The following is a 25,566-nucleotide window of genomic DNA, read 5'->3' as shown; positions in this document are numbered from 1 at the left end:
ATTAATTACCTTTAGTGGGAACTAAAGACCAGAGAGTCTAAACTAAATTGTATAATTATTGAGCGTATCTGTTAGCTTAGCATATGCGAATGAAGAAAGACAGCATATTATCTATAAAGCCCAGGGATCATGTTTGTGAGTTTTCTTTAGATCTTCAGGATCAAGAATAAGACCGGGAAAAGAGGAGGCAAATCTGTGGCAAAAGGAAGTATCTTCATTTGCTGAAATTTCCAGATGGCCTCAGCTACAAATCTCTGAATTACTGAAACAAAACACAAAACTACAAAACCAAAACTTGAACATTTACCTAGGAATTTGAGGCAAACTTTATTCATAGATTTAAAATTAGTTTTCAATAGAAAAAATAGTTTTCAGACACAGAAATGTTAATAACATAGGTATATACAGAAACTGGTATCAGAATAACCTTATTAAATATTTTCTAGAAGATGGAGTAATCTGTGCCATCTCCAATTTACATGTTACCAATAACATGATCTCCTTAGCAATAGGAGAAATCTCTAACTGGTAGAAATATTGTGATAGGCTTCCGTTAAGAATGCTAGATAATTTCCAGTTCATTTCTGAAAACAGGAGTGCTATTTTGTAAACAGAATGATGGATACAAATCTATTCCTTTATAATAAATATGTTACCTCAATGTTGTACAGGCTGAGAAATAGAAGTGAGGGGAGACTTGGCCACTTTTTGAGATGCTAAAGCAGTTTTTAACCTTAGACCTAGGGTGATTCTAGGCGTCAGTGACCCCTTGAAATTGTGCACAAGATTGCATGTGTACTTTCATGAAACAATCTGCTCTCATGAGATTTTCAAACCACTATGAGCCAACACTATAAGGCATCCAGATCCCATTTGGTCATTGCAGACACTCCTGTGACCCTACTTTAGAACAGCGCCAAGACAAAATGGGAAAAAGGGGCATCTGGGTGAAAGGATGCCTGTTGGTGGCGGGGATTAGCAATGTGGGGACAGAAAAAACAAGAATGGGAGGGACTTCCAAAATGTGACAGCAGGGAGGAAACAGCAAGTTCAATGAGCACCGGCTAAAGTGGCTAATAAGAGCTGTTAGCATGTTAGAATCATAGTGAGAGTCATGTTTAAGTCAACGAGTCTATCATTCTGTTCCCTCCTCATCATTTAGGCCATTCGATGGGAACCATTTGTGCTATGTTTTATTTCTCTTATATTAAAAACGTTGCTCTTCAATACATTGCAAGTAGATGCTAGTTATTGATTGTCAGTAAAATATGTTATGTGTCTGATATGTTTTTTCTTCTCTTTAACATTAAAATGAGATAAAGTAAATTTTTAACGTGCAACATAATTGAGTGTTGTTCCAACCACTGCCATACACTTACCAGGCAATCAATTTTAAATTCAGTAAAAATTTATTACTTATAAAAAAATTGAAGAAAAACATTTAAAAACGTACCTGCAAGATTGTCGATTTCTTTCTCCTGCAGCAGACTGACTGCGTCATCATCTCCTTCCAGCATAAGTTCCGTCTCCGCGTTCTGATTCACGATTGCTTGACTTCTGAATGTTTTCTTCGACTTCACCACATCTTCTTCAGTGCCTAGCCACAACGGAAATACAAAAATTCAGGTTATTGTCGCTATTTTGCATATGCTGCTTTACACATTACTCTACAACCATAGAACATTATTACCTTCTTTATCTTGTTTGGGCTTCTAAATAACTGTGAGAGAGACTGAGGGTGTAAATCAGCTACTCTTGTTTCAAAGATGAGGAAACAGTCTGACAAAGCCACAGGCTGCTCAGAGACATAGGATTTGGCTGGGGACAGAGAAACAACTCTATAATCCATGTTGTGGGGCTCTAAGATAAAAAATCTGCACCTCAGGCCCTGGCCGGTTGGCTCAGCAGTAGAGCATTGGCCCAGCGTGTGGAAGTCCTAGGTTCGATTCCCAGTCAGGGCACACAGGAGAGGCACCCATCTGCTGCTCCACCCTTCTCCCTCTTCTTCCTCTCTATCTCTTTCTTCCCCTTCTGCAGCCAAGGCTCCATTGGAGCAAAGTTGGCTGAGCGCTGTGGACGGCTCCATGGCCTCTGCCTCAGGTGCTAGAATGGCTCCCGCCTCAATAGAGCAACGCCCCAGATGGGCAGAGTGTCGCCCCCTGGTGAGCATGCTGGTGGATCCCAGTCAGGCGCATGCGGAGTCTGTCTGACTGCCTCCCCGCTTCTAACTTTGGAAAAATATACACACAAAAAATCTGCACCTCACCAAAAACTTGGTTTTCTGATCCATAACATTATAAAAGTCTACACAATTATATCTTTGTGTGAATTAGATAATCAACTAATCAGATTGTTTTTAAAAATAAATAGGTATGAGAAAAGAAGAAAGCATTCATATATGATGGGAGAAATGGTCATTGGTAAGATACAGAATGGTGGATTTAGGAAGGATGCAGAGAAAGAATGCACTTCCCAATAGCTATTTCTTTAGCAATTAATAAAATAAAAGTTTTCTGAAGTGAGATCCTGATTTTAAAACATAAAATAGTACAAAAGGTCAAAATCCAAACACAAAAAAATTAGTCAGAAATATTAAAATGCTAAGTTTCTCTAGACTTAATAGTTCAATCCATATGAAGGTTAGGAATTAAAATGCATTTGAATCTCTCATGAATTTGACTGCTTAACAAATATTTCAATATTTACAAATATCTGATTTGGCAGGTGACATTGAGCATAAAATTACCTGAACTTCAAGTAAATAATCTACATCTAAATTTGTATATGTGTGTGTGTCTATACATAGCTGTGTATATACACTATATATATATATACCTATATGTATCTATACATAGATATGTCTATGAAACACCTCTATTTCATATCACTTGAAGTTGGAATTCAGCCTTGAAGAAAATGTTGTAATGTACTATGTTCTAGCAGTGGTGTTAGGATAGAGGCTTCAAAGAACAGCAGTAACTCAGAAAACACTCCCATCTTATTCGATGTGGTGGATAGATTCCTCAAAATGAGAGCTTAATCAATCACTCCTCTATGGTGTTTTGTTATCATAGTTCTAGCAGATATTTTGATACTGTGTATACATGCAATTACTCCCCAAGTCTTGTCATACCTTTGGCTAAAGCTCTCTTCATTTAACAATTAATAGTACTTTTGGCCATTTTTCCTCGGCCCAGTAGAGGAATTCCAACAAGGGTTCATCACTATTGGTTGGTATCTGCCCAACCATTTTCCTGGCAGTGCATCTGCTGCCGTAAAGCTCTCACTGTAAATCAGTAAGCCTTCTTTTCTGCAGCTTGCACACGTCTCTTCACCAGAAACTCAGAGTCAGTTCTGTTTGCTGAAATATTACCAAACTGAGTCCAAGGTAGCCCACAGAACAGTGAAGCACACATGCTAAGGAACACAGTCACGCCACAAGACTATCTAGAGTGTCACTGGCTGAGAGTGCAGCCTGTCATTCTAGCTCTTATTGGATAAGAGTATTTAGAAAGGATGGCTTATTTTTTATTTTTTTTATAAATTTTTATTAATGTTAATGGGGTGACATCAATAAATCAGGGTACATATATTCAAAGAAAACATGTCCAGATCATCTTGTCATTCACTTATGTTGCATACCCATCACCCAAAGTCAGATTGTCCTCCGTCACCCACTATCTAGTTTTCTTTGTGCTCCTCCCCCTCCCCCTCTCCTCCTTCCCTCCCGCACCCGCCCCCCCCCCCCCCCCCCCCCCGTAACCACCACACTCGTCCATGTCTCTTAGTCTCGTTTTTATGTCCCACCAATGTATGGAATCATGTAGTTCTTGGTTTTTTTCTGATTTACTAATTTCACTCCGTATAATGTTATCAAGATCCCACCATTTTGTTGTAAATGATCCGATGTCATCATTTCCATCTATTGACGGGCTTTTTGGTTGTTTCCATGTTTTGGCCACTGTGAACAATGCTGCAATGAACATGGGGCTACATGTGTCTTTACATATCAATGTTTCTGAGTTTTTGGGGTATATACCCAGTAGAGGGATTGCTGGGTCATAAGGTAGTTCTATTTTCAGTTTTTTGAGGAACCACCATACTTTCTTCCATAATGGTTGTACTACTTTACATTCCCACCAACAGTGAATGAGGGTTCCTTTTTCTCCACAGCCTCTCCAGCATTTGCTATTACCTGTCTTGTTAATAATAGCTAATCTAACAGGTGTGAGGTGGTATCTCTTTGCAGTTTTGATTTGCATTTCTCTAATAACTAATGAAGATGAGCATCTCTTCATATATCTGTTGGTCATCTGTATTTCTTTAGAAAGGATGGTTTAAAATATAGCTTAACAGTATAAAGTAATAGAGTGCAAAATATATTCACTGCTCACAAAAGTTAGGGGATATTTCAAAATGAATATGAAATGATAAAATATCTCCTAATTTTTCTGAGTAATATATTTTTATAACTATTTCAGAGACAAAGAGTATTATTACAAATCAATGCCACATGGGAGGGGGTATTAAATGGGTTATTGTGCACTCTCCCTTCACTGGCCCATTGATACTTCTTCCTTTTAGAATAAAAACTGTGGACTGACTACTGAATGGTCGGGAACCTCATCTTAGTTTTATTCGGTTCCTTGGTGATATAAAGCCAGTGCAACAGTAATCTGGGTGTACCTGTCTTTACAATGGATTTGGAGCTTGGGTAGTAACTTAATTTGAGAAACCCAGAGCTGGCATCATCCGAGAACAAAAGAGGCAAGTCCAGTGATTAGTAATGGAGAAGACTGTCTTGAGGTCTTTATAGCTGTATGTCTACCAGACATTTTAGGCTGAAGAGTCCTAATTTCACATTTTCTTAACTGAACAAATCATTTCCTGCTTCTCCACCTCCTCCTATTTTGATGAACCCACTTATGAAAGTCACAGACATGGGATTCATTCTGCAAGGTCACCACCACTGCCTGGCTCCAGCTGTTCATTGTTTTGGCAGGGAGGTCTTCCCTAGCTCCCCTACTCATACTGTTCTCCATGCTTTTGTCAGAGTGATTATTGTAAAACACAAATAAATTGAGTATATTTCCCTCCTAATATAGTTTATTAATTCCACCCAAGGAACAACACTGAACGTAAGACTGATAGGATAAAGTCGAAATTCCTTAGGATGGCTGATCAAGACCTTTTATCCTGTTACCAATTTTGTGTTATCTTTTCTTACTCCCCCATCAGCAATATGGGACCATGTACAGCTTCCAAAATATATCATGCTGTCTCAGACTCCTTTACCTGTGCTAAGGTGTTTTCTATGTGTGGTATGTTCCTTCCTTCCTCCTTTGTTTGGGTGATTCCTACATGACCTTCAAAACTCACCTCCTTCAAGTGCCTTTCCTAACCAACCTCTATGTACTTTCACAATTTACAGGGACTCAACCCCACGTTATAAGGCCGTCTGTTGTGTTTGCTTCTCCACTACTGCATAAACTAATCCTTCCTTCCTTCCTTCCTTCCTTCCTTCCTCCCTCCCTCCCTCCCTCCCTCCCTTCACGTTATAAGGCCGTCTGTTGTGTTTGCTTCTCCACTACTGCATAAACTAATCCTTCCTTCCTTCCTTCCTTCCTTCCTTCCTTCCTTCCTTCCCCCCCTCCCTCCCCCTCCCTTCCTTCCTGTTATAAGGCTGTCTGTTGTGTTTGCTTCTCCACTGCTGCATAAACTAATCCATCCTTCCTTCCTTCCTTCCTTCCTTCCTTCCTTCCTTCCTTCCTTCCTTCCTTCCTTTCTTTCTTCCTCCCTCCCTCCCTCCCTCCCTTCACGTTATAAGGCCGTCTGTTGTGTTTGCTTCTCCACTACTGCATAAACTAATCCTTCCTTCCTTCCTTCCTTCCTTCCTTCCTTCCCCCCCTCCCTCCCTCCCCCTCCCTTCCTTCCTGTTATAAGGCTGTCTGTTGTGTTTGCTTCTCCACTGCTGCATAAACTAATCCTTCCTTCCTTCCTTCTTTCCTTCCTTCCTTCCTTTCTTCCTTCCTTCCTCCCTCCCTCCCTCCCTTCACGTTATAAGGCCGTCTGTTGTGTTTGCTTCTCCACTACTGCATAAACTAATCCTTTCTTCCTTCCTTCCTTCCTTCCTTCCTTCCTTCCTTCCTTCCTTCTTCCCTTCCTTTTCTTTCTTTTCCCTTCCTCCCTTCCTCCTTTTCATTCCTTCCTTTCTTTTCCTCCCTCCCTCCCTCCTTTCCTTCTTTTTCTTTCTTTCCTTTTCTTCCTTCCTTTCTTTTTCTTTCTCTCTCTTTCTTTTTACAGTTATTAGCATTTGTTTTATGCTGAATTTACTCCTGAGCTCAAATTTTTTGTTTCTTCAGTTTCTCAGTTTCCTCTGGGATGTCTTTTCCTTCTGTGCAGCCTCCTCTCTGATTCAGAAACAGTCTGCTCTTTCTCTGGAGGATCTCTCCATGTGACCAGAGCTCACATGTAGGCTAATCTGCCACAAGCTCTGTGAGTTTTGTGCTACATCTCGGGAGCTCTGTTTGCCTGGATATGCTCAATGATCAGAGAGGGTCTACATCTATACCCTTCAGTTCACACACTGCATTTTTAAGCTTGTGCAGCCAAAATCCAGCACTCTTCTTGGGCCACTGACCCGACATCCAGCCCCACTCTTTGGCCTGGGCACCCCTACCAACTCTACCATTGTAACGACAGAATGACACACATTGCTTCTGTAAAGTGTCTGTAAATTGACATCTTTCAGATACTTGGTGGCTTTTTGTATAGCATACCTTTAATGTCCTGGGAAGTTTCATGAGTGTTTTTCTTTTTAATTTTTATTTATTCATTTTAGAGAGGAGAGACAAAGAGAGTGAGAGAAAGGGAGGAGCAGGAAGCATCAACTCCCATATGTGCCTTGACCAGACAAGCCCAGGGTTTCAAATCAGCAACCTCAGCATTCCAGGTCGACACTTTATCATCCATTGTGCCATCACAGGTCAGGCTCATGATGTTCTTAAAGTGAACATGAAGATTTGAACTTCTTGATTTGTATTATTTTGTGGGTTTTTCTGGGTCAAGTGAATAGTGAACCATTTTCAGAGGTCACCTTGGGTGGCAGTGACTGCTACCAAACAGGTGTGTCACAAACATCTGCTGAACTGATGAGGTTCAAGTCTATCCACTCACGTTTCCTCCTTTTAATTTCTTCAGGTGGGTTTGTGTGCTCTTTCCCCTCAGCTCCCACACGCCTCATAAATCCTGCTGCTGTGGTAGTTGTTGGCGTTGTAACTGTTGCTTGTTCTGTGCACACAGCCTAGAAGCTGTTGATGACGGGAAGCATGCTCTGTCTCTGTCGTCTCAGTCCTTAGCACACTGCCTGGCACAGAACAAGCCCTGATCAACACTGAGTACGTGGCTAACCAGGATGGAAAGGTCACCTCTGTCTACTTCTCAATCCAAGGCTTCCAGGATATCTCAGAGATTCTTGGTGATTTGCCTTCGCATTGGGGAAAAATTAAAAAAATCTATGTATTCACACAAAAGGAAACCTGGTTCTTTATATGAAATAGTCAATAAAGCCCTTTTTGTATGAGTCAGACTAATAAGCAAGTGCTTCCTTGTATCACAACCATGTGTAATCTTTCTCATTAAAAACAAATCTTATATAACTTGTGGTATTAAAATTAAAACCTACCAGTAAAAAATGAAGGTGAGCTCTGAAATGTATATTAAGCTTTTACTTTTATCTCCTCTAGTTTTAAAGCAGTAAAATAAATGTCTTTGAAAATATATTAGTAAATAATCCATACAACACATTAAAGTCACCAGCCCTGCTGAAGTGTTACCAGCTCGCAGCTTAGTAAACTTCATGATTTTATGGAACTGCAGTAAACATTTATCTAAATTAAAGTGTATGAGATGCAAAAGTGCTTTTCAATCACAATACCTTTTATGAATTAGAGCTTCATTCATCAAAATTACAAGCAAAAAGAGGTAAGGTCTCAGAGGGCTGTCTCATTACAAGGCTTATAAACACTGTCCTTAGAAAGAATTGGTTTAACACCCAACAAATCAAAATCTGATTGGGAAGAGAATTTATTTGAGATCATCTATCTTTAGAAGACATGTTGGCCTGAGCACACTTCTTGGCCTCTTTAGCCATTCATCAAGAAATTAACAAGCAAATACCACAAATCACTAGAATGCCTTAGATTTGAAAATGTGGATTATGTGTAAAGCTGGATAGGATATACATATGTGCTTATTTTCTAAGAAAACATTAAAATGCTATCAAATTTGGAAGGTTTCAGAATTTAAAAAAATGCCACCAAATTATAGATTAATGAAGCCAAATGCAAAATTGCACTTATTTTATTTTCCACTTTATGCTACAAATAAATATAGGAACTCACTGGATACACATTAGGTATCTCTGTAAATATATTTTGCTTGAAGCTCTGTATGTGCAAATGGTATCTAATACAGAATACCACATTATATGAACCTACATAAAGCTCCTCTTTCATAAAAATCCTCTTAACGAGGATCCATATGAAAAAAGTGTATTTTTAAAGTGAAATAACAAGAGAACTAAAATTAATCTGGTACTCTTACTATGCTCTAGTGTTATTAATACTATTATTGTGTTGTCATTTAGAATATTTGCTGTTTTATTATATATATTTTTAAAGATTTTATTTATTGATTTTATATAGAGAGAAGGTGGGGGGGGGAGTGAGAAATATCAACTCAGAGTTGCTTCACTTTAGTTGTTCACTGATTATTTGTCATATGTGCTTTGACCAGGCAAGCCTGGGGTTTTGAACCAGCGACCTCCACATTCTAGGTCGATGCTCTATGCACCGTGCCGCCACAGGCCAGGCACTACTTGTTATTTTAAATAAGTATGAGTTAAAATATAGAAATGAAGTTGGAGATGCTAACTTATTTCTATAATATTCAGAGAAAATGTCTATCTTAAAGTCTGGACAATCAAGGTAAAGGATTTATTTATCCATCATGTCCTTTTCTATTGATAAATAAAAACAGTGAATCTAAACAAAAATACTATGTTGTAGTTTATTTCTCTTTAAGGAATTATTCTATAATCAATTAAAACATGTATACTAATTAAAAAAAACTAATGTACAACAACAGATAAGCCATAAATTATATATATGTGTCTAATGCACAAAGAGAAAAGATATAATAAACTCATAACAAACCAATTCCAGTGTAGCATTAGGTCATTAGCAGTTTTATGCTATGGTTATTATATATTTTGCAATGCCTAATGAAATATGTTATTTGTGATTTGTTCAAAACAATACATTTACATGTGCATCTATCTCTCCACCTACCTACCTGTCTCATGTATATCTGCTATGTAAGAATATATTTTTAATGATATGTATCTATGCCATTTAAATACATGGTCTATGACTCATGATGTGGTTTGTGCTTAATCTCATTATTTTACCCATTTGACCTCTTTACACCTTATATTCCCTAAACACTGAATATTTTTGTTCCCAAACATGCGACCACGTTTCAAACCTTTAAGTTTGATATCTGTCATTTCTTTTACATGGAATTCTCTTACCTGCCTTGTCCTTCAAAATTCAATTTAATTGATTGCTCCTTTCTCTGTATAAACTTTGCATCTTAAATGCACAATATATTATCACCATTTTTTGGTATATTTTTCCTGAATCTTTTATTTAGGTATTCTCTTATTAGACCTTAATTTCCAGTGTGTCAGATGTCAACCAAAGAAGAAATCAATAAAAGTTTGTTGAGTGAGCTCATGAAAACACACACATAATTCACACAGTAATTGTGTTATATGCACGAGGCTTAATTTGAATTTCTTTTTATGACCTTTAGTTTCCTCATAGATGAGGAAGCTGGACTAGGTGATTTGCAATTTCTACTTTATTTTGACTGCAAACATCCATTAAGAACATATTAAAACCATATATCCAGATCAAATTGCTTAACTTCAGTTTCCCAATCTGTGAAAGAGGGGTATTTATCAACTGAATTCTCACAGGATTATTACAAAGCTAAAATAAAACAATGGATGCTAAAAAACTTTGAAATGTGAGAAGATTTTTTATACAATAATCTCTCCACAATGTTCATTAAAGTTTTGATAAAATAAATAAATTAACAAGAGAATAGTAAGAGTTTGCTATGTGCATAATTTAAAAATTATATAATAATAATATATATTATACAAATATACATGATACATTTAATATATATTATTTCCTTTCTACCATTGCAAGGAGATAGGCAGAATAAAATTTTAGTCTCATTTTAAATTTATCTAAATGTAATATATCAGGAAATTCTATAGTTTTTAAACATCTGAAAACCAGTTTCACAAGATGGCAATCTTTTCTGAACAAGTTCTTTTCAATATCTTCTATTTCATAATATGATGTTTTAGCTCTTAAAACGTATTTTGACAAAATTACCCCTATGTAAAAATGCTGCAATTTATTTTCAAACCTACTTTCTTTTAGAATTATTAATTATAAAAGAATAGTTTAAAATATCTTAAAGATTATTTTTTCTAATTAATGACAGAATCAGAGCAATAATACTTTTATAGGACAGTGCTTTTAGTAACTCTAATGATGTTATTTAATCCATTGAAAGGAAAAGATTTTAGATAAATATAGCTCTCAACTAATTTCATTAGACATGGTGACATGATCTCAAGTAATAATATGTATGATTCCATTTACTGAGAATTTTACAATTTTGAACATTTCAAAAAGAAAAGAATGTTTACTATTATATTGAGTAACCTGTCACTCAAAAATATTTTATGCCAAACTTAATGTGAGATAAAAGCAGGACTTGCATATATAGAACACAATGTACTATAAAAATCGTTTACTAAAAGGTAAATATTTTTCTTTGTAAGTAATTTAAATTCAAAATTAAATTTTGTGTTTCATTTTGTAGCACAGGCATAGTATTTTCTTTTTTAAGAAACACAAATAATAAAGAGATAAAAATGAAGACCTACTGAGTAAAGACTAAGGACTAAAACAATCATTTTCTATATAGTACAGGATTAAAAACCAAACACACTTGGCAGTAGAAAAATCCTAATGATATAAACTGTTAGTGATACAGGTTACAAATAAGATATGTTTTGTAGGTTCGTTCTTAAGTTGAATCTGCATGTAAGATGTAAGTTGGAACAGGTATATTTACGTATTAAATGCAGCTTAGATGTTTGTCTTAACATGTATTTATTTTTATCTTTCTGTGCATATAAATACCTAAATTTCAAACCTTCAGAACCTATTTCATTTGTTGCCCATGGGCTTCCTGTAAGTTTTTCCCTCTGTAATTCCTGATGCTGAGTCAGGAACCTCACTTTATCAATACAAAATCATTGGACAAAAGCAAGTTATTTTCATAAAAAAAGACTTTCTTTTTAAATATAGTTTCTATTTGTTGTTTCACACACACTTTAAGTAAAAATCTCAGTATGTAGTTATTGGTCACATTTAATAAATACAGATAAAAAATGTGGACCATTTAGACACTGAGTTACTCTCTTCTTACTTGTGGGTACTTTAGTTTGAATGCATTGGCTGTAACCGTGATTTCCACTTCAATTAGATTTTATCAACAAAGAATAAATACCAAATAATCCAAAATAGATATTATCTATATTACTGTAAAATTAAGAACCTAAGACAGCAGCTTTAAAATTATAATGAACTTGATTCAGAAACGGTAATCTTTACCTGAATCAACAACTAATGTTATTTATGGTCCTTTCCAGCACATCATATAATTAGAGTACAGTATTCTTTGTGTTTTTTACCAGTGAGGAACTTGTACAGACTTTTGATTGTTTTCAACTGGACATAGACATTATATCTGCAGGTAGGCTTCTCTCTGAAAAGCTCGAGGAAAAGTCTTCAACAGTATAGTAAACAGGCAGAATTAGCAATACGGGCAATAATTACGATGAAATACAGAAATTATTCTAAGTAGTAAGTCCATACTCCGATTAGTTACACTTGTAAACAATTTATAGGAGTATAAGAAATGCGAAAATGGCTAGCTAACATCAACAGTTATTGCTTAGTGGAAAAGGACACTAAGGACACTTGCAAGTAAGAGAATTGGATCAATATTAACGTGATTTTCATTTCATGCTTCCCCAACTCCAGAAAGCTGACAATATACTCTGATTACGTGAACTGCCTCAGAGTAACACAGAAAAAGCTATTAGAGCAAGAGGTGGAATGCACTTTTTATATTGACAGGCCTGCTAATAGAGTGTACTGATTTTCAAAGACATGCAATGCATTTTTACAATTTGGGTCTGACAGCAAAAAAGGAATTTCATTTATTCTTAATTCAAAATATTCATACATAAGCAATATTTCTTAGAGCAGACCAACAAAGGGGATATTCATAAACAGCATTTTTAAACTGAAAAATGCAATTAAAAAGGTGCAAGAAACTATTAAATTTAAGTACGGTATTATATAAGTATGAAATGCTAACTTAATAAACTTCTTAATGGAGTGAATAAAAAACTGCATTCTATGCTTTTTAAAGGAAATTTGATAAACTATATTTTAAGAATATATATTAGATGATAAATATGGATTCCCTCTACATTTTAGACCAAATGTACCTTACTGCAGATTTTAAATAGAATTTCATTATATTAAAAATCACACAACACACAACTTGTGGAAAAATGCTAAAATATATAGAAAACTTGGCTCAATTAAGAACCCTCTAAATATCATCAAGAGCAGAGATGATGCATTATTTATCTTTGTGATTGAGTCAGTAGCATAGTGTCTGGTCCCTATGTTGCAGTATACTTAGAAAAAGACTGGCATGAAATAAATACTTCAAGAATGGTAAAGACGGCTACCTTTACATGGTTGTCTATCAGTGATTTCCCCTCGCACCCTTAAATCTTTTTTGGCATAGTCTAGATTTTCTACAATGAGCATGTTTCTTTTCAGGAATGAACGGAGAGTGGAGAGGAAGAAAGAGGAAAGGAAAGAAAGAGAAGGAAAGAAGAGAAGAAGAAACGTTGAGAGGGAATGAAGGAGGAGAGGAAGGAATGGAAACAAGAACAAAGAAAAGAGACCTTGCATCATGAGTCAAGAGGGGAGCTGGCAGATGACGAGCAGAATGGAAGGGAGAAGGTTTTGGCAACTGCTGGAATGAAAGGAAAGTTAAACTGGACACTCTGAATGCAGGCTGAGGGGGGTTGACATTTTCTGGCTCTGGATGGCAGGCATTATTAACCTGGGGCATGATGTTTAGATTTTCTTTTTAAAACCTATCATAAAATTCAGTGTGGAAACTTTACTTTAAATCTTTGGGAAACAGGATAGGACATGTTTTTAGATAGGTAAACAACTGACTCAGAGACATGGAAAAATAAAAAAAAATTTTCTTTAATTATAAAAAAGTAGAATAGCAAAGAAATATAGGTGATGATATAGGTGATTTAAAGCACTTTAAAAGCAAGCACCAAAAACATTTAAAAAATATGTTTTGATAAATGACACAGAATACACATCCTATGAATGACACTAAGTTCATCTATATTGATATACCTATATAAATGATAGGTTAGAAGAGTAGGTCAAAATGATGCAGTTAAGTTTAGAGTTGAAAATGTTCAACAATGCTCTTGCAGTTATGAAAATTTTAAATTTATTGACAGCAACAAACTGTACAGTAGGAAAATATTTAGATTGAGTTTTTGCTAGATCTATCATTTTATTAATTAGCATGTCACTTAATTTCTATGGTCTATCATTTTCCCATATAAAAATTCTCTTATGGCTCTATTTATGAATTCCTCCCAATATGACTCCAAACAGCCTTCTTAGCCTCATGTTCATACATCTCCCCACACTGTCCTTTGCTCCATCACACAGCACCATTTTTCATTCCTTTGACACCTTACATTAGATTGTGTGGTCTCTTTCTCTACATTGCCACCATACCAGTTACTGGCTTGAGAAGATCTCCATGCATCATTTCAACTATAGCTAGAATTTATTTCTTCAGTTAAACAGCCCCCTTCACTGAGTTCACACAGAAATTTTAATATACATTGATGAATATATTTATCATATTGTGTGGTAGTTACTTATAAATGCAATGGGGTGTAAACATTATGAAACATTAATCTAACATGACACTATATATAGAGAACACTAAATATTCTACAAAAAAAACTACTAGAACTGATAAATTCAGTAAAGAAGTAGGATACAAAATAAATATCCAAATCAGTTGCATTTTTATATACCAATAATCAACTGTCAAAAGAGAAACAAGAAAACAACCCCATTCACAATTACTTGAAAAAGAATAAAATACCTAGAAATAAATTTAAACAAGGATGTAAATGACCTGTACTCAGAAAATTAGAAAACATTAGAGAAAGAATAAAGAACATACAATCAGTGGAAATATATACCACGTTCATGGATAGAAAAAAAAATTAACATTATTAAAATGTCCATACTGAATGAAAGATGTCAATGGAGTAGGTGGACAGTCCAACTGCCACCTCCCAGGACCCAATTAAATGACAACTAAATTTAAGAACAATCATCCTGAAACACCAAATTTGGACTAAACAAAGAGGAGTCTATAACCAAGAATCACAGAAGAAGCCACATAGAGACTGGCAGAAAGGGTGGAGATGTGGACAGGGCTGCCCCACTCCCAGGAGTGAGTGGTGGCTGAGAGTCTGGAGGGACACTTACTGTGGGAAGGGTCACCCTGAGAGGTATGGAGGCTCAGGACCAAGCCCAGAGCCCCAAAGCCTAGAAGAGAAGCCCCACACAGCACTTAGCAGTGAAAAGAGCTGGGTTTCTGTCTACGAGAAAGAGACAGAGCTCCCAGAGACACAGGCTCCATTTTAAAGGGCTCACACAGAAAATCTTGTTCATAGGCACTTACCTGGGGCTCCAGTGGAGAGAGTGTTGAAAAGATTAGAGTTGCATAAGGAGAGTGTAAAATTGGAGGCCTAGGGAGAGACACTATGGAGGACAGTCACTGGAACCCCTGTGCTGAGTAAATCTCTAGTACTGCAGGTGCCATATTTCTTGGGTGGAGTAGTACCCTCTTAGTGGCACCAGTCGGTGGGGGGGACAACTGCTCTGCCCTTGGGAGTACCTCTTGCTCTAGTCATGGTGACTGGGTCATGCTGAGAAGCCAGGAGGCAAGGGCACGTCAGTGACTCGGTTTTCTGGTGCTGAGGCCGGAGCTCCCCTCCGCCACACTTCCATTCTCCTGAGTCTAAGACTGATAATTCCACCTCACAGGAGACTCAGTGGAAATTGTCCAGAGTGCAGGCAGATCACAACTCTAGGTTTCAGAGGCCATACCCACTGGACTCCTGGGGCCACACCCTACTGAGGTCTGTAAAAAAAGTCTGGACTGACACCTGGGTCCAGGGGCAGAGCCAAACCCACTCTCCTTCCTAATCCTTGAATTGCTGCAGGTGCTAGACTCTAGCAGAGGTTTTTTCAGTGGCTGAGCCCAATAAGCAGCCAGCAAGCAGACAGAGCCTGTAGGAGGCAGGACTCGGGGAAACTTGGCCTTTGAAATGGGTCCTACTGCAGGGCCAGTGTGGGTAAAAGCCAGCCTAAGTGTGCAGTTTGGTATTTCCATGAGCACCTGGGCCCAGCAGAGGCAGCCACAAACTCTGGATTGCTTGTAGTTCCGAGAAGGTTGCTGAGGGCAAGTCATGGGCAGTGTCTCCCACTGATCTGTGCCGGATACCTGCCAGGGAGGCCCAGGGATGGCACATCCAGTGGCCAGCTGCAGAAAGCATCGGTTCAGCAAGGCTGGGTGCTGGATATCCGGCATTGCTGGGCTGGATTCCACAGGGGGAAGGAAGAAAGGCTTGGAGCATGGACACTTAAAGTGTGGGTCCCTGTGAGCCTATTGTTGGATCTGGTCGAGGGGTTTATCCACTTTCTGTGGGGCACACTCAGCCCCAGGAAAGGACTCTGTCAGTCTCCCTACCTGACACCAAGTTCTCACCAGCTGCAAGAACTTCTGCAGAGGGGACTGTCAGGCCCACTTCAATCTGAACCTGCTGTTTATCTTGTTGGGGAGAAATAAAATTTGAGTATCCAGGAGTGGGTGAGAGATTAGGCTCTGGAGTAGGGGCCACATTCCCTGTACTGAGCTCCCGACCAAGAGTCCCCTGAAGTAGGTGGTCTCACTAATGTTATATTCCCAATTTCAGCTGCCCTAACCCAACAAGCTTGCAACCTGCAGAGGTGTTGGTTGGATGAGGTCAGCCTGGGCCCATACTACAGTCTTTCTACATAATACTCTGTGGGGAGACCGGGCCGCTACAAGAGGAACTGCAGCAGCAGAATAGTGGAGGCAAATCTTATGGAGTGTGGGGCTTTTATGAAGCTGCTGTCATCTCTAAGTTGAAGGAAGCTAATCTTTATACAAAGGTTGGTCCCTCCCACACTACCCAGGCACAGACAACGAAGACACAAACAGCAAAAAGAGCAGTAGTTGCAGACAGGTAGTCCATAGAGGGTTACAAACAAGCTGATGCCAACCCAAGAAAATATAAAACCAAAACAACCAGTAGTGAGTGGCAGACAGCACCAACCCTAGATTCAGCTAGCGACACAAGCAGCACACTCAAAGGAGGAGTATACCTGGTACCAGACACTGGAGAACAAATACACCCAACAGGACAGACATTGCACAATGTGTAATACACATGATCAAGGTTGACCCTTAGAGCCAGCCAGCCTGAAGGGATAACCGTACCCATGAAAGGTCCAACTGCATTCAAAACTCAAATAGAACAGGAATAAAAACAGTACCCTCAAGAATCACTCCTAGAACAAAGAAAACAGGTGGCCTGGAGGTCAGTACGACCAAGCCCGTTTCTCACAAAGACAATACAAAAAGTTTGAAGTCAGACAACACTACCTAATACACAGACAAAATGGGCAGAAAAAGATATACGACCCAAATGAATCAACAACAGAATCTCCAGAAAAAGAACTGAATAAAATGGAAGTAACTAAATGACCTAATGTAGAGTTTAAAATAATAATTTTTAGAATGCTCAAAGATCTTAGAGCAACAATGGATGGTCATAATGAACACTTAAATAAAGACATAGCAAGCATCAAAAAGGACATTGAAATCATAAAAAAGAAACAGTCAGAAATGACAAAAGTATCAGAAATAAAATCTGCACTAGAAGGACAGATTTTATTTCAACAGCAGGCTGGATGAAGCAGAGGATCAAATCAGCAATTTAGAAGAGAAAATAAAGATAAGCAGAGAAGTAGAGCAGGAAAACGAAAAGAGACACAATAAGATTGAGGAAGTTCTAAGAGACTTCTGTGACAACATGAAGAGAAACAACATCCACATCATAAGGGCTCCTGAATCATAGCTGAAAATTCCCTAAATTGATGAAGGAAAAAGTCATACAAGTTCAAGAAGCACAGAGAGTCCCATTAAAGAGGAACCCAAGGAGGCCTGCACCAAGACACATCATAATTAAATGCCAAAGTTATGAGACTAAAAGGGATAATAAAAGCTGCAAGAGAAAAACAGTTAATTGCCTACAAAGGAGCCTCCATAAGGACGACATCCGACTTCTCAACAGAAACACTTCAGACCAGAAAAGATTGGCAAGGAATAATCAAAGTAATGCAAAACAAGAACCTACAACCAAGACTACTTTATCCAGCAAAGCTATCATTTAAAATTGAAGGAGAAATAAAAAGCTTCCCAGAAAAAAAAAAAAAAAAGACTCAAAGAATTCATTACCACCACACCAGCAGTGCAAGAAATGTTAAGGGGGCCTGCTATAATAAGAGCAAAGGTAAACTTAAATGTAAATAGATTAATTGCCTTAATCGAAAGACATAGGGTAGCTGCATGAATAAAAATATAGGACCCGTACATATGCTGTCTATATAGCAGATCCACCTCAGAACAAAAGATGCACAGAGACTGAAAGTGAAGGGATAGAAAAAAGTATTTCACTCAAATGGAAATGAAAAAAGCTGGGGTAACAATACTTAAATTGGACCAAACAGACTTTAAAACAAAGGCGTCAAGGTAAAGAAGGTCACTACATAATGATAAAGGGAGCAATCCAACAGGAGGACATAAGCATTGTAAATATTTATGCGCTTAATATAGAACCACCTAAAAATATAAAGCAGACTTTGATGGACATAAAGGGTGAGACTGACAGCAACACTATAATAGTAGGAGATTTTAATACCCCACTAACATCAATGGATAGATCCCTCACACAGAAAGTTAACAAAGAAACAGCAGCCTTAAATAACACATTAGATCAACTGGATTTAACTGATATCTTCAGAAACTTTCACCCCAAATAAGCAGAATATACATTCTTTTCAAGTGCTCATGGTACATTCTTTAGGATAGACCACATGTTAGGACACAAAATGAATATCAATAAATTTAAGAGGCATCTTCTCTGATCACAATGGCATGAAACTAGAAATCAACTAAAATAGAAAAACAAACATTCAAACACTTGGAGGCTAAATACCATATTATTAAATAACAAATGGGTTAAAAACGAGATCAAGGAAGAAATAAAAAATTTCCTTGAAACAAATGAAAATGAACATACAACAATTCAAAATTTATGGGACACAGCAGAAGCAGTCCTGAGAGGGAAATTCATAGCATTACAGGCATACCTTAAGAAGCAAGAAAAAGCTCAAATAAACAACCTAATACTGCATCTAAAAGAACTAGAAAAAGAACAAATAAAGCCCAGAGAAAGTAGAAGAAAAGAAATAATAAAGGATAGAATGGAAATAAATAACATAGAAGCTTAAAAAAATACAAATGATCAATGAAACCATGAGCTGGTCCTTTGAAAATGTAAACAAGATTGATGAATCCTTAACCAGACACATCAAGACAAAAAAAGAGAGGACTTCAATAAATAAAATTAGAAATGGAAGTGGAAAAGTAACAACTGATACCACAGAAATATAAAAAATTTTAAGAAAATACTATGAAGATCTGTATGTCAAAAAACTGGACAACCTAGGTAAAATGGTTATATTCCTAGAAACATACAATCTCCAAAACTAAATCTGTAAGAATCAGAAAACCTAAACAGACCAATTACAACAAATGAAATTGAAACAGTTATCAAAAAACTCCCCAGCAAACAAAAGTCCTGGACCAGATGGCTTCACAGGCTAATTTTACCAAATAATCAAAGAAGAACTAATACCTATCATTCTCAAGCTATTTCAAAAAAATTCGAGAGGAGGGAAGACTTCCAAGATCCTTTTATGAGGCGAGCATAATCCTCATTCCAAAACCAGGCAAAGACACTACAAAGAAAGAAAACTATAGGCCAATATCCCTGATGAACACAGATGCTAAAATTCTCAACAATATTAGCAAACCAGATCCTGCAATACATGAAAAAGATCATACATCATGATCAAGTGGGATTTATTCTGGGGAGGCAAGGCTGGTACAAATCAATCAATGTGATTTGCAAATCAATCAATGTGATTCATCACATAAACAAAAGGAAGGAAAAAAATCACATGATTATATCAATAGATGCAGAAAAAGCATTTGATAAAATCCAGCACCATTTATGATCAAAACTCTCAGCAAAGTGGGAATACAGGGAACATACCTCAACATGATAAAGGCCATCTATGACAAACCCACAGCAAACATCATAATCAATGGACAAAAATTAAAAGCAATTCCCTTAAGATCAGTAAGAAGGCAGGGGCGCCCCCTTTCACCACTCTTATTCAACAGAGTTCTGGAAGTCCTAGTCACAGCAATCAGACAAGAAGAAGAAATAAAAGGCATCCAAATTGGAAAAAAAGAAGTAAAAATATCATTATTTGCTGATGAAATGATACTGTACATAGAAAACCCTAAAGTCTCAGTTAGAAAACTACTAGACCTGATAAATGAATTCCACAAGGTGGCAGGATTTAAAATTAGTATTAAAAAATCAGTGGCATTTTTATATACCAACAATAAACTCTCTGAAAGAGAAATTAAGGAAACAATCCTCTTCATTACTGAAACAAATAAAATAAAGTACCTAGGAGTAAATTTAACCAAGGAGGTAAAAGACTTGTACTTGAAAAATTATAAAACATTGATTAAAAAAAAATCAAGGAAGATACAACAAGTGGAAGCATACACTGTGTTCATGAATAGGAGAAATAAACATCATTAAAATATCTATATTACTGAAAGCAAGAGATAGAACAAATATTCCAAAAATTTATATGGAAACAAAAAAAACCACGAATAGCCTCAGCAATCTTGAAAATGAAGAATAAAGTGGGAGGTATCACATTTCCTGATATCAAGTTATACTACAAGACCATTGTACTCAAAATAGCTTGATACTGGCATAAGAACAGGCATACAGATTAATGGAACAGAACAGAGAACCCAGAAATAAACTCACACCTTTATGGTCAATTGATATTTGACAAAGGAAGTAAGAGCATACAATGGAGTAAAGACAGCCTCTTTAATAAATGGTATTGAGAAAATTGGACTGGTACATGCAAAAAAATGAAACTAGACCACCATCTTAAACCATTCACAAAAATAAACTCAAAGTGTATAAAAGACTTAAATGTAAGTAGTGAAACCATAAACATCTTGAAAGAAAACATAGACAATAAACTCTCCAATATCTCTGTTAGTGATATTTTTGCTGATTTATCTCCACAGGCAAGTGAAATAAAGGACAGGATGAACAAATGGGTCTATATCAAACTAAAAAGCTTTTGCACAGCAAAAGACACTATGAACAAAATAAAAAGAGAATGCACACAATAGAACATATTCACCAATACATCTTATAAGGGGTTAATAACCAAAATTTATAAAGAACTTCTAAGACTCAACACCAGGAAGGTAAATAATCTAATTAAAAAATGGGAAAAAGAACTGAACAGATAGATACTTTCCCAAAAGAGGACATACTGATGGCCAATAGGCATATAAAAAAATGTTCAACATCACTAAACATAGAGAAATGCAAATTAAAACCACAATGAGATACCACCTCACATCTGTCAAAATGGCGCTCATCAACAAAACAACACACAATAAGTGCTGGCGTGCATGTGGAGAAAAGGGAACCCTCCTGCACTGCTGGTGGGAATGCAGACTTATGTAGCCACTGTGGAGAAGTGTATGAGGTTTCCTCAAAAATTTAAAAATGGAACTGCCTTTTGACCCAGGTATCCCACTTTTAGGAATATATCCTAAGAATAACAGATCACTGATTCAAAAGAAGACATGCACCCCCATGTTCACTGCAGCATTGTTTACAATACCCAAGATCTGGAAACAGTCCAAGTGTCCTTCAGTAGATGAATGGATTTAAAAGCAGTGGTACATATACACAATGGAATACTATGCGGCCATGAAAAAAAAGGAAATGTTACCTTTTGCTACAGCATGGATGGACCTGGAGACTATTATGCTAAGTTAAATAAGCCAGGCAGAGAAAGACAAATATCATATGTTCTCACTTATATGTGGAATCTAATGAGCAAAGTGAACTGAGGAACGAAACAGAGGCAGAGGAGAGATCACAGGGACCAGGCGGCAGCAGTCAGAGGGAGGGAGGATGAGGGGATGGTATCAAAGAGGGCAAAGGGATTTGTGAAATTATATATACATAATACAGAGATATAGATAGCAGGATAGCAAATCCTAGAGAGAAGGGGGGAGGGTGTTGAGTGGAGGGAGGCTAGGGAGGTGTGCGAATACGGGGGTGAGGGGTGAGGTAGTTGTATTTGGTGGGACACTTGAATCCATGTAAACACAATAAATTAAAATTAATAAAAATTTTAAAAAAAGGTCCATATTACCCACAGCAATGTATAGATGAAACAGAATTCCTATCCAAATACCAATGGAATATTTCAAAGAACTAGCACAAATGTTCCAAAAAATTCATAAGGAACCAAAAAAGACACCAAACAGCAACAGTAATCTTGAGAAAGAGGAAAAATGTTGGAGGAATCACACTACCCGATCACACTATACTACAAGGCTATATAGTAATTAAAACAGCATGGTACTGGCATAAAAACAGAATACATAAATCATTGGAACAGAATGAGAGCCCAGAAATAAACCCACACCTTTATATTCAATTAATATTTGTCAAAGGAGGCAATAACATGAAATGGGATATAGTCAATTCCATAAATGATGTTGAGAAATTTGGACAGATATGTACCAAAAAAAATGTAGACCACCTCTTACATCATACGCAAGAATAGACTCCAAATGGATAAAGACTTAAATGTTAGACTCAAAACCATAAAATATCCCAAAATAAAAACAAAGGCAGTATCATCTTAGACATTTTTCATAGCAGTATTTTTCTATGTCTTTTTGGGCAAGGGGGGAAAAAAGAAAAATAATAAATGGGACTACATCAAAGTGCAAAGTTTTTGCATAGCAAAGGAAACCATCAACAAAATGAACAGATAACCCACTGAATAGAACATACTCACTGATATATCTGACAAGAGTTTTATATCCAAAGTTTATAAGGAACTTATAAAATTCAACACCAACCCCTCCCCCAAAAAATTTCATTAAGAAATGGACAAAAGACCTGAACAGACACTTCTCCAAGATGACATACTGATGGCTAGTAGACAAATGAAAATATGTTTGACATCACTAATCATTAGAGAAATGCAAATTAAATCCTCAATGAGAGGCCCTTGCCAGATTGGCTCAGTGGAAAGGTGTTGGTTGTCTGGCATTCTGAGGTTGCAGGTTCAATCCCCAATCAGTGCACATACAAGAAGCAATCAATGAGTGCACAATTAAGTGGAACAACAAGTTGAAGCTTCTCTCTTTCTCTTTTTCCCTTCCCGCCTTCCTCTGTGTGTGAAATCAATGGGAAACACACACAGACACACAGACACACACAATGAGATATCACCTCACACCTGCTAGAATGGCTTTCATCAATAAATCATAAACAAATGTTGGTGAGGGTATAGAGAAAAGGGAACCCTTGTGAACTGTTGGTGGTAATGCAGACTGGTGCAGCCACTGTGGAAAACAATATAGAGATTCCTTAAAAAATTAAAAATGGAAATGCCTTATGACTGAGCAATTACATTTCTGGGAATATATCCAAAAAAATCCAAATAACTAATTTGAACGAATATATGCACTCTTGTGTTAATTGCAGCATTATTTACAATATCCAAGATTTGGAAGGAACCCAAGTGTCCATTAATAGATAAGTGGATCAAAAAGCTGTGGTACATTTACACAACGAATAGTACTCAGCCATAAAAAAGACAGAAATCATAACTTTTGGGTCAGCATGGATAGACCTGAGGATTATTATGCTAAATGAAATAAGCCAGTCAGAGAAAGATAAGTACTGTACAATATGATTTCACTTATATGTGAAATTTAATGAACAAAATAAACTAACAAACAAAAAAGAAATAGACTCATAAATACAGAGAATAGACCAACAGCTGTCAGATGGAAAGGGGGTTTAGGGCTGGGTGAAAAAAGTGAACAGATTAAACAAAGAAAAGAAAAACCCTGAAAAATACAGACAGCAGGATGGTGATTATGTGAAAAAGTGGGGTGGGGGAGGTAGAAGAGGGTCAAGGGTGGTAAAAGGTGATGGAGGAGATGTAACTTGGGGTGGTGAACACACAACAATGTACAGATGATGTGTTCTAGAATTGTATATCTGAAACCTGTATAATTTTATTAGTCAATGTCACTGCAATAATTTCAGTGAAAAACATATACATATAAGCATGATTATAAATAGTTCCATGCCATTCAGCTCCAAATCAATTAATATAATTTTGTCAGTTCCTTATCTTTAAGAGCTTTTGATGCTTTAAGTGGAATAAAGTACAGACATAAAAAATATACTTCAGAATTTGAAAATAGCATACTTAATAGACCCATTCCATAGAAATCCTGTCCTTCAATGATGCTACTGAAAATGATGACTGAATGTGGGTAAACCTTAAAATAAATCAATTATCAATTAAATAAAAATAGCAGCTAAAGTACATAAAATTGTCTTAATGTGGATACTCTAAGTGAAATAGAATAATTCCTGCCCTCATGCTTTGGTAATTACCTTTATCATCTTTGCTCTTGCCTCCTCACCTGGTAAATGCCCAGTCTTCTCTCACAACAGTTCATAAGTAATTACTTTGTAGTTGAAGCTGACCCAGTCACTAGGCTCGGCGTTAGTCACCATCTTCCCTGTGCTCCTTTGTGAACCACTAACTCTCTCTATGATGATCATTTATACTATTTCTTTCCACGAGACCGGGATTTTTTAACCTTGCTACCAATGACATTTTGGGCTGGAATTCTGTTGTGTTGTTCTGGGAGAGCTCTCCTTGGCATTCATGGTCTCTAACCATTAAGTTTGTACAGTACCCTGCCTCCACCTCTGTTGGGAAGCACCACCATGAACAACTGTACGTGCTAGGAAAAAATAGAAACTGTGTTTCTGCGTCTGAAACCAGCAACTAGCACATGCATGGCATGTAAAGGATAATAAATGCATTTACATTAATAAAGTCTCTCAATTCCTCCGAATCTGTTTACAGCCTGCAATTTGAAGCTCCGACAGAAAAACTGGGGAGCTGTTGAAACCATTGATATAAAAAGCTACCCAGAATTTGTTAGAGGCATCTATAATCATTTTATCACAGCATTATATAATCTGTCTTAGTTATCGTGAGGAATTATAAAAACCAGAGAATAAAGACAAAGCCATGATATTAAATATGACAGAGTCACCAAGATGAGCTGAGAGAGGACACCCTGCTTGTCTCTCTTGTTCTCCTTTAAAAAATGTACACCATTAACATTTTTAAAAATTATTTAAATCATAATTAGATGATTTATTCATTATGGATATGGAGATTCAATTAATAGTTGTACACCAACCCAAATGGACTTATCAGTGACCAATACTAAGACATTTGCTAGGGTCCCTACATAATAAACAATAGGTGATTTAGTTATAAAATCAAATCACCTTTCTCAAGTGTAACTGTAAACTCTTCAAACACTAAAGTCAGAAAAAATATGAAGTCAGATCACTTGAAGCTCCTTTCTCAACAACTGTATTGCTGTGTATTTTTATTTGCAGTGCTTGATGACTGCAAGTAGCACGTTACGGTAGCCATGTGTATACCATCAAAACTAATCTAATTCCAGATTCATTACAGAGTCACTTTTATTCATCAAGGTCAAATCTTGGTGGCTTCACAAGCTTAGATAAATCAGGTGTTAAGCAGACACATCTCTGAGGAACCTAAAGATGTTCTCATTTGCAGTTCTCGGCATATCTTATTATTTACTGCCAAAGAAATGACTGATTAACTTCGTCATCTTTGCTCCATATTTTTTTACCCCTGGCTGAAGCAGCCTGCCCTCCTCTGGAACGCCTGATCAGACCTA

At 36.9% G+C, this 25,566-nt stretch overlaps 1 protein-coding gene across 3 annotated transcripts in view; it reads right to left on the bottom strand.

Moving 5' to 3' along the window:
- NBEA (neurobeachin) overlaps positions 1-25,566 on the bottom strand; it is a 739,008-nt gene that overhangs the window by 267,868 nt on the left and 445,574 nt on the right. For all 3 annotated transcript variants that reach the window (XM_066381029.1, XM_066381023.1, XM_066381024.1), the window contains exon 39: positions 1,454-1,597. In XM_066381029.1, coding sequence (XP_066237126.1) covers positions 1,454-1,597 — 144 coding nt within the window. The remainder of the gene's footprint in view (positions 1-1,453; positions 1,598-25,566) is intronic.

This window comes from Saccopteryx leptura, chromosome 4 (assembly GCF_036850995.1).
Source record: "Saccopteryx leptura isolate mSacLep1 chromosome 4, mSacLep1_pri_phased_curated, whole genome shotgun sequence".
NCBI classification, from domain to species: Eukaryota; Metazoa; Chordata; class Mammalia; order Chiroptera; family Emballonuridae; genus Saccopteryx; species Saccopteryx leptura.
Note: the sequence above shows the minus strand (reverse complement) of the source record. Positions and strands in the feature narration are given on the sequence as shown.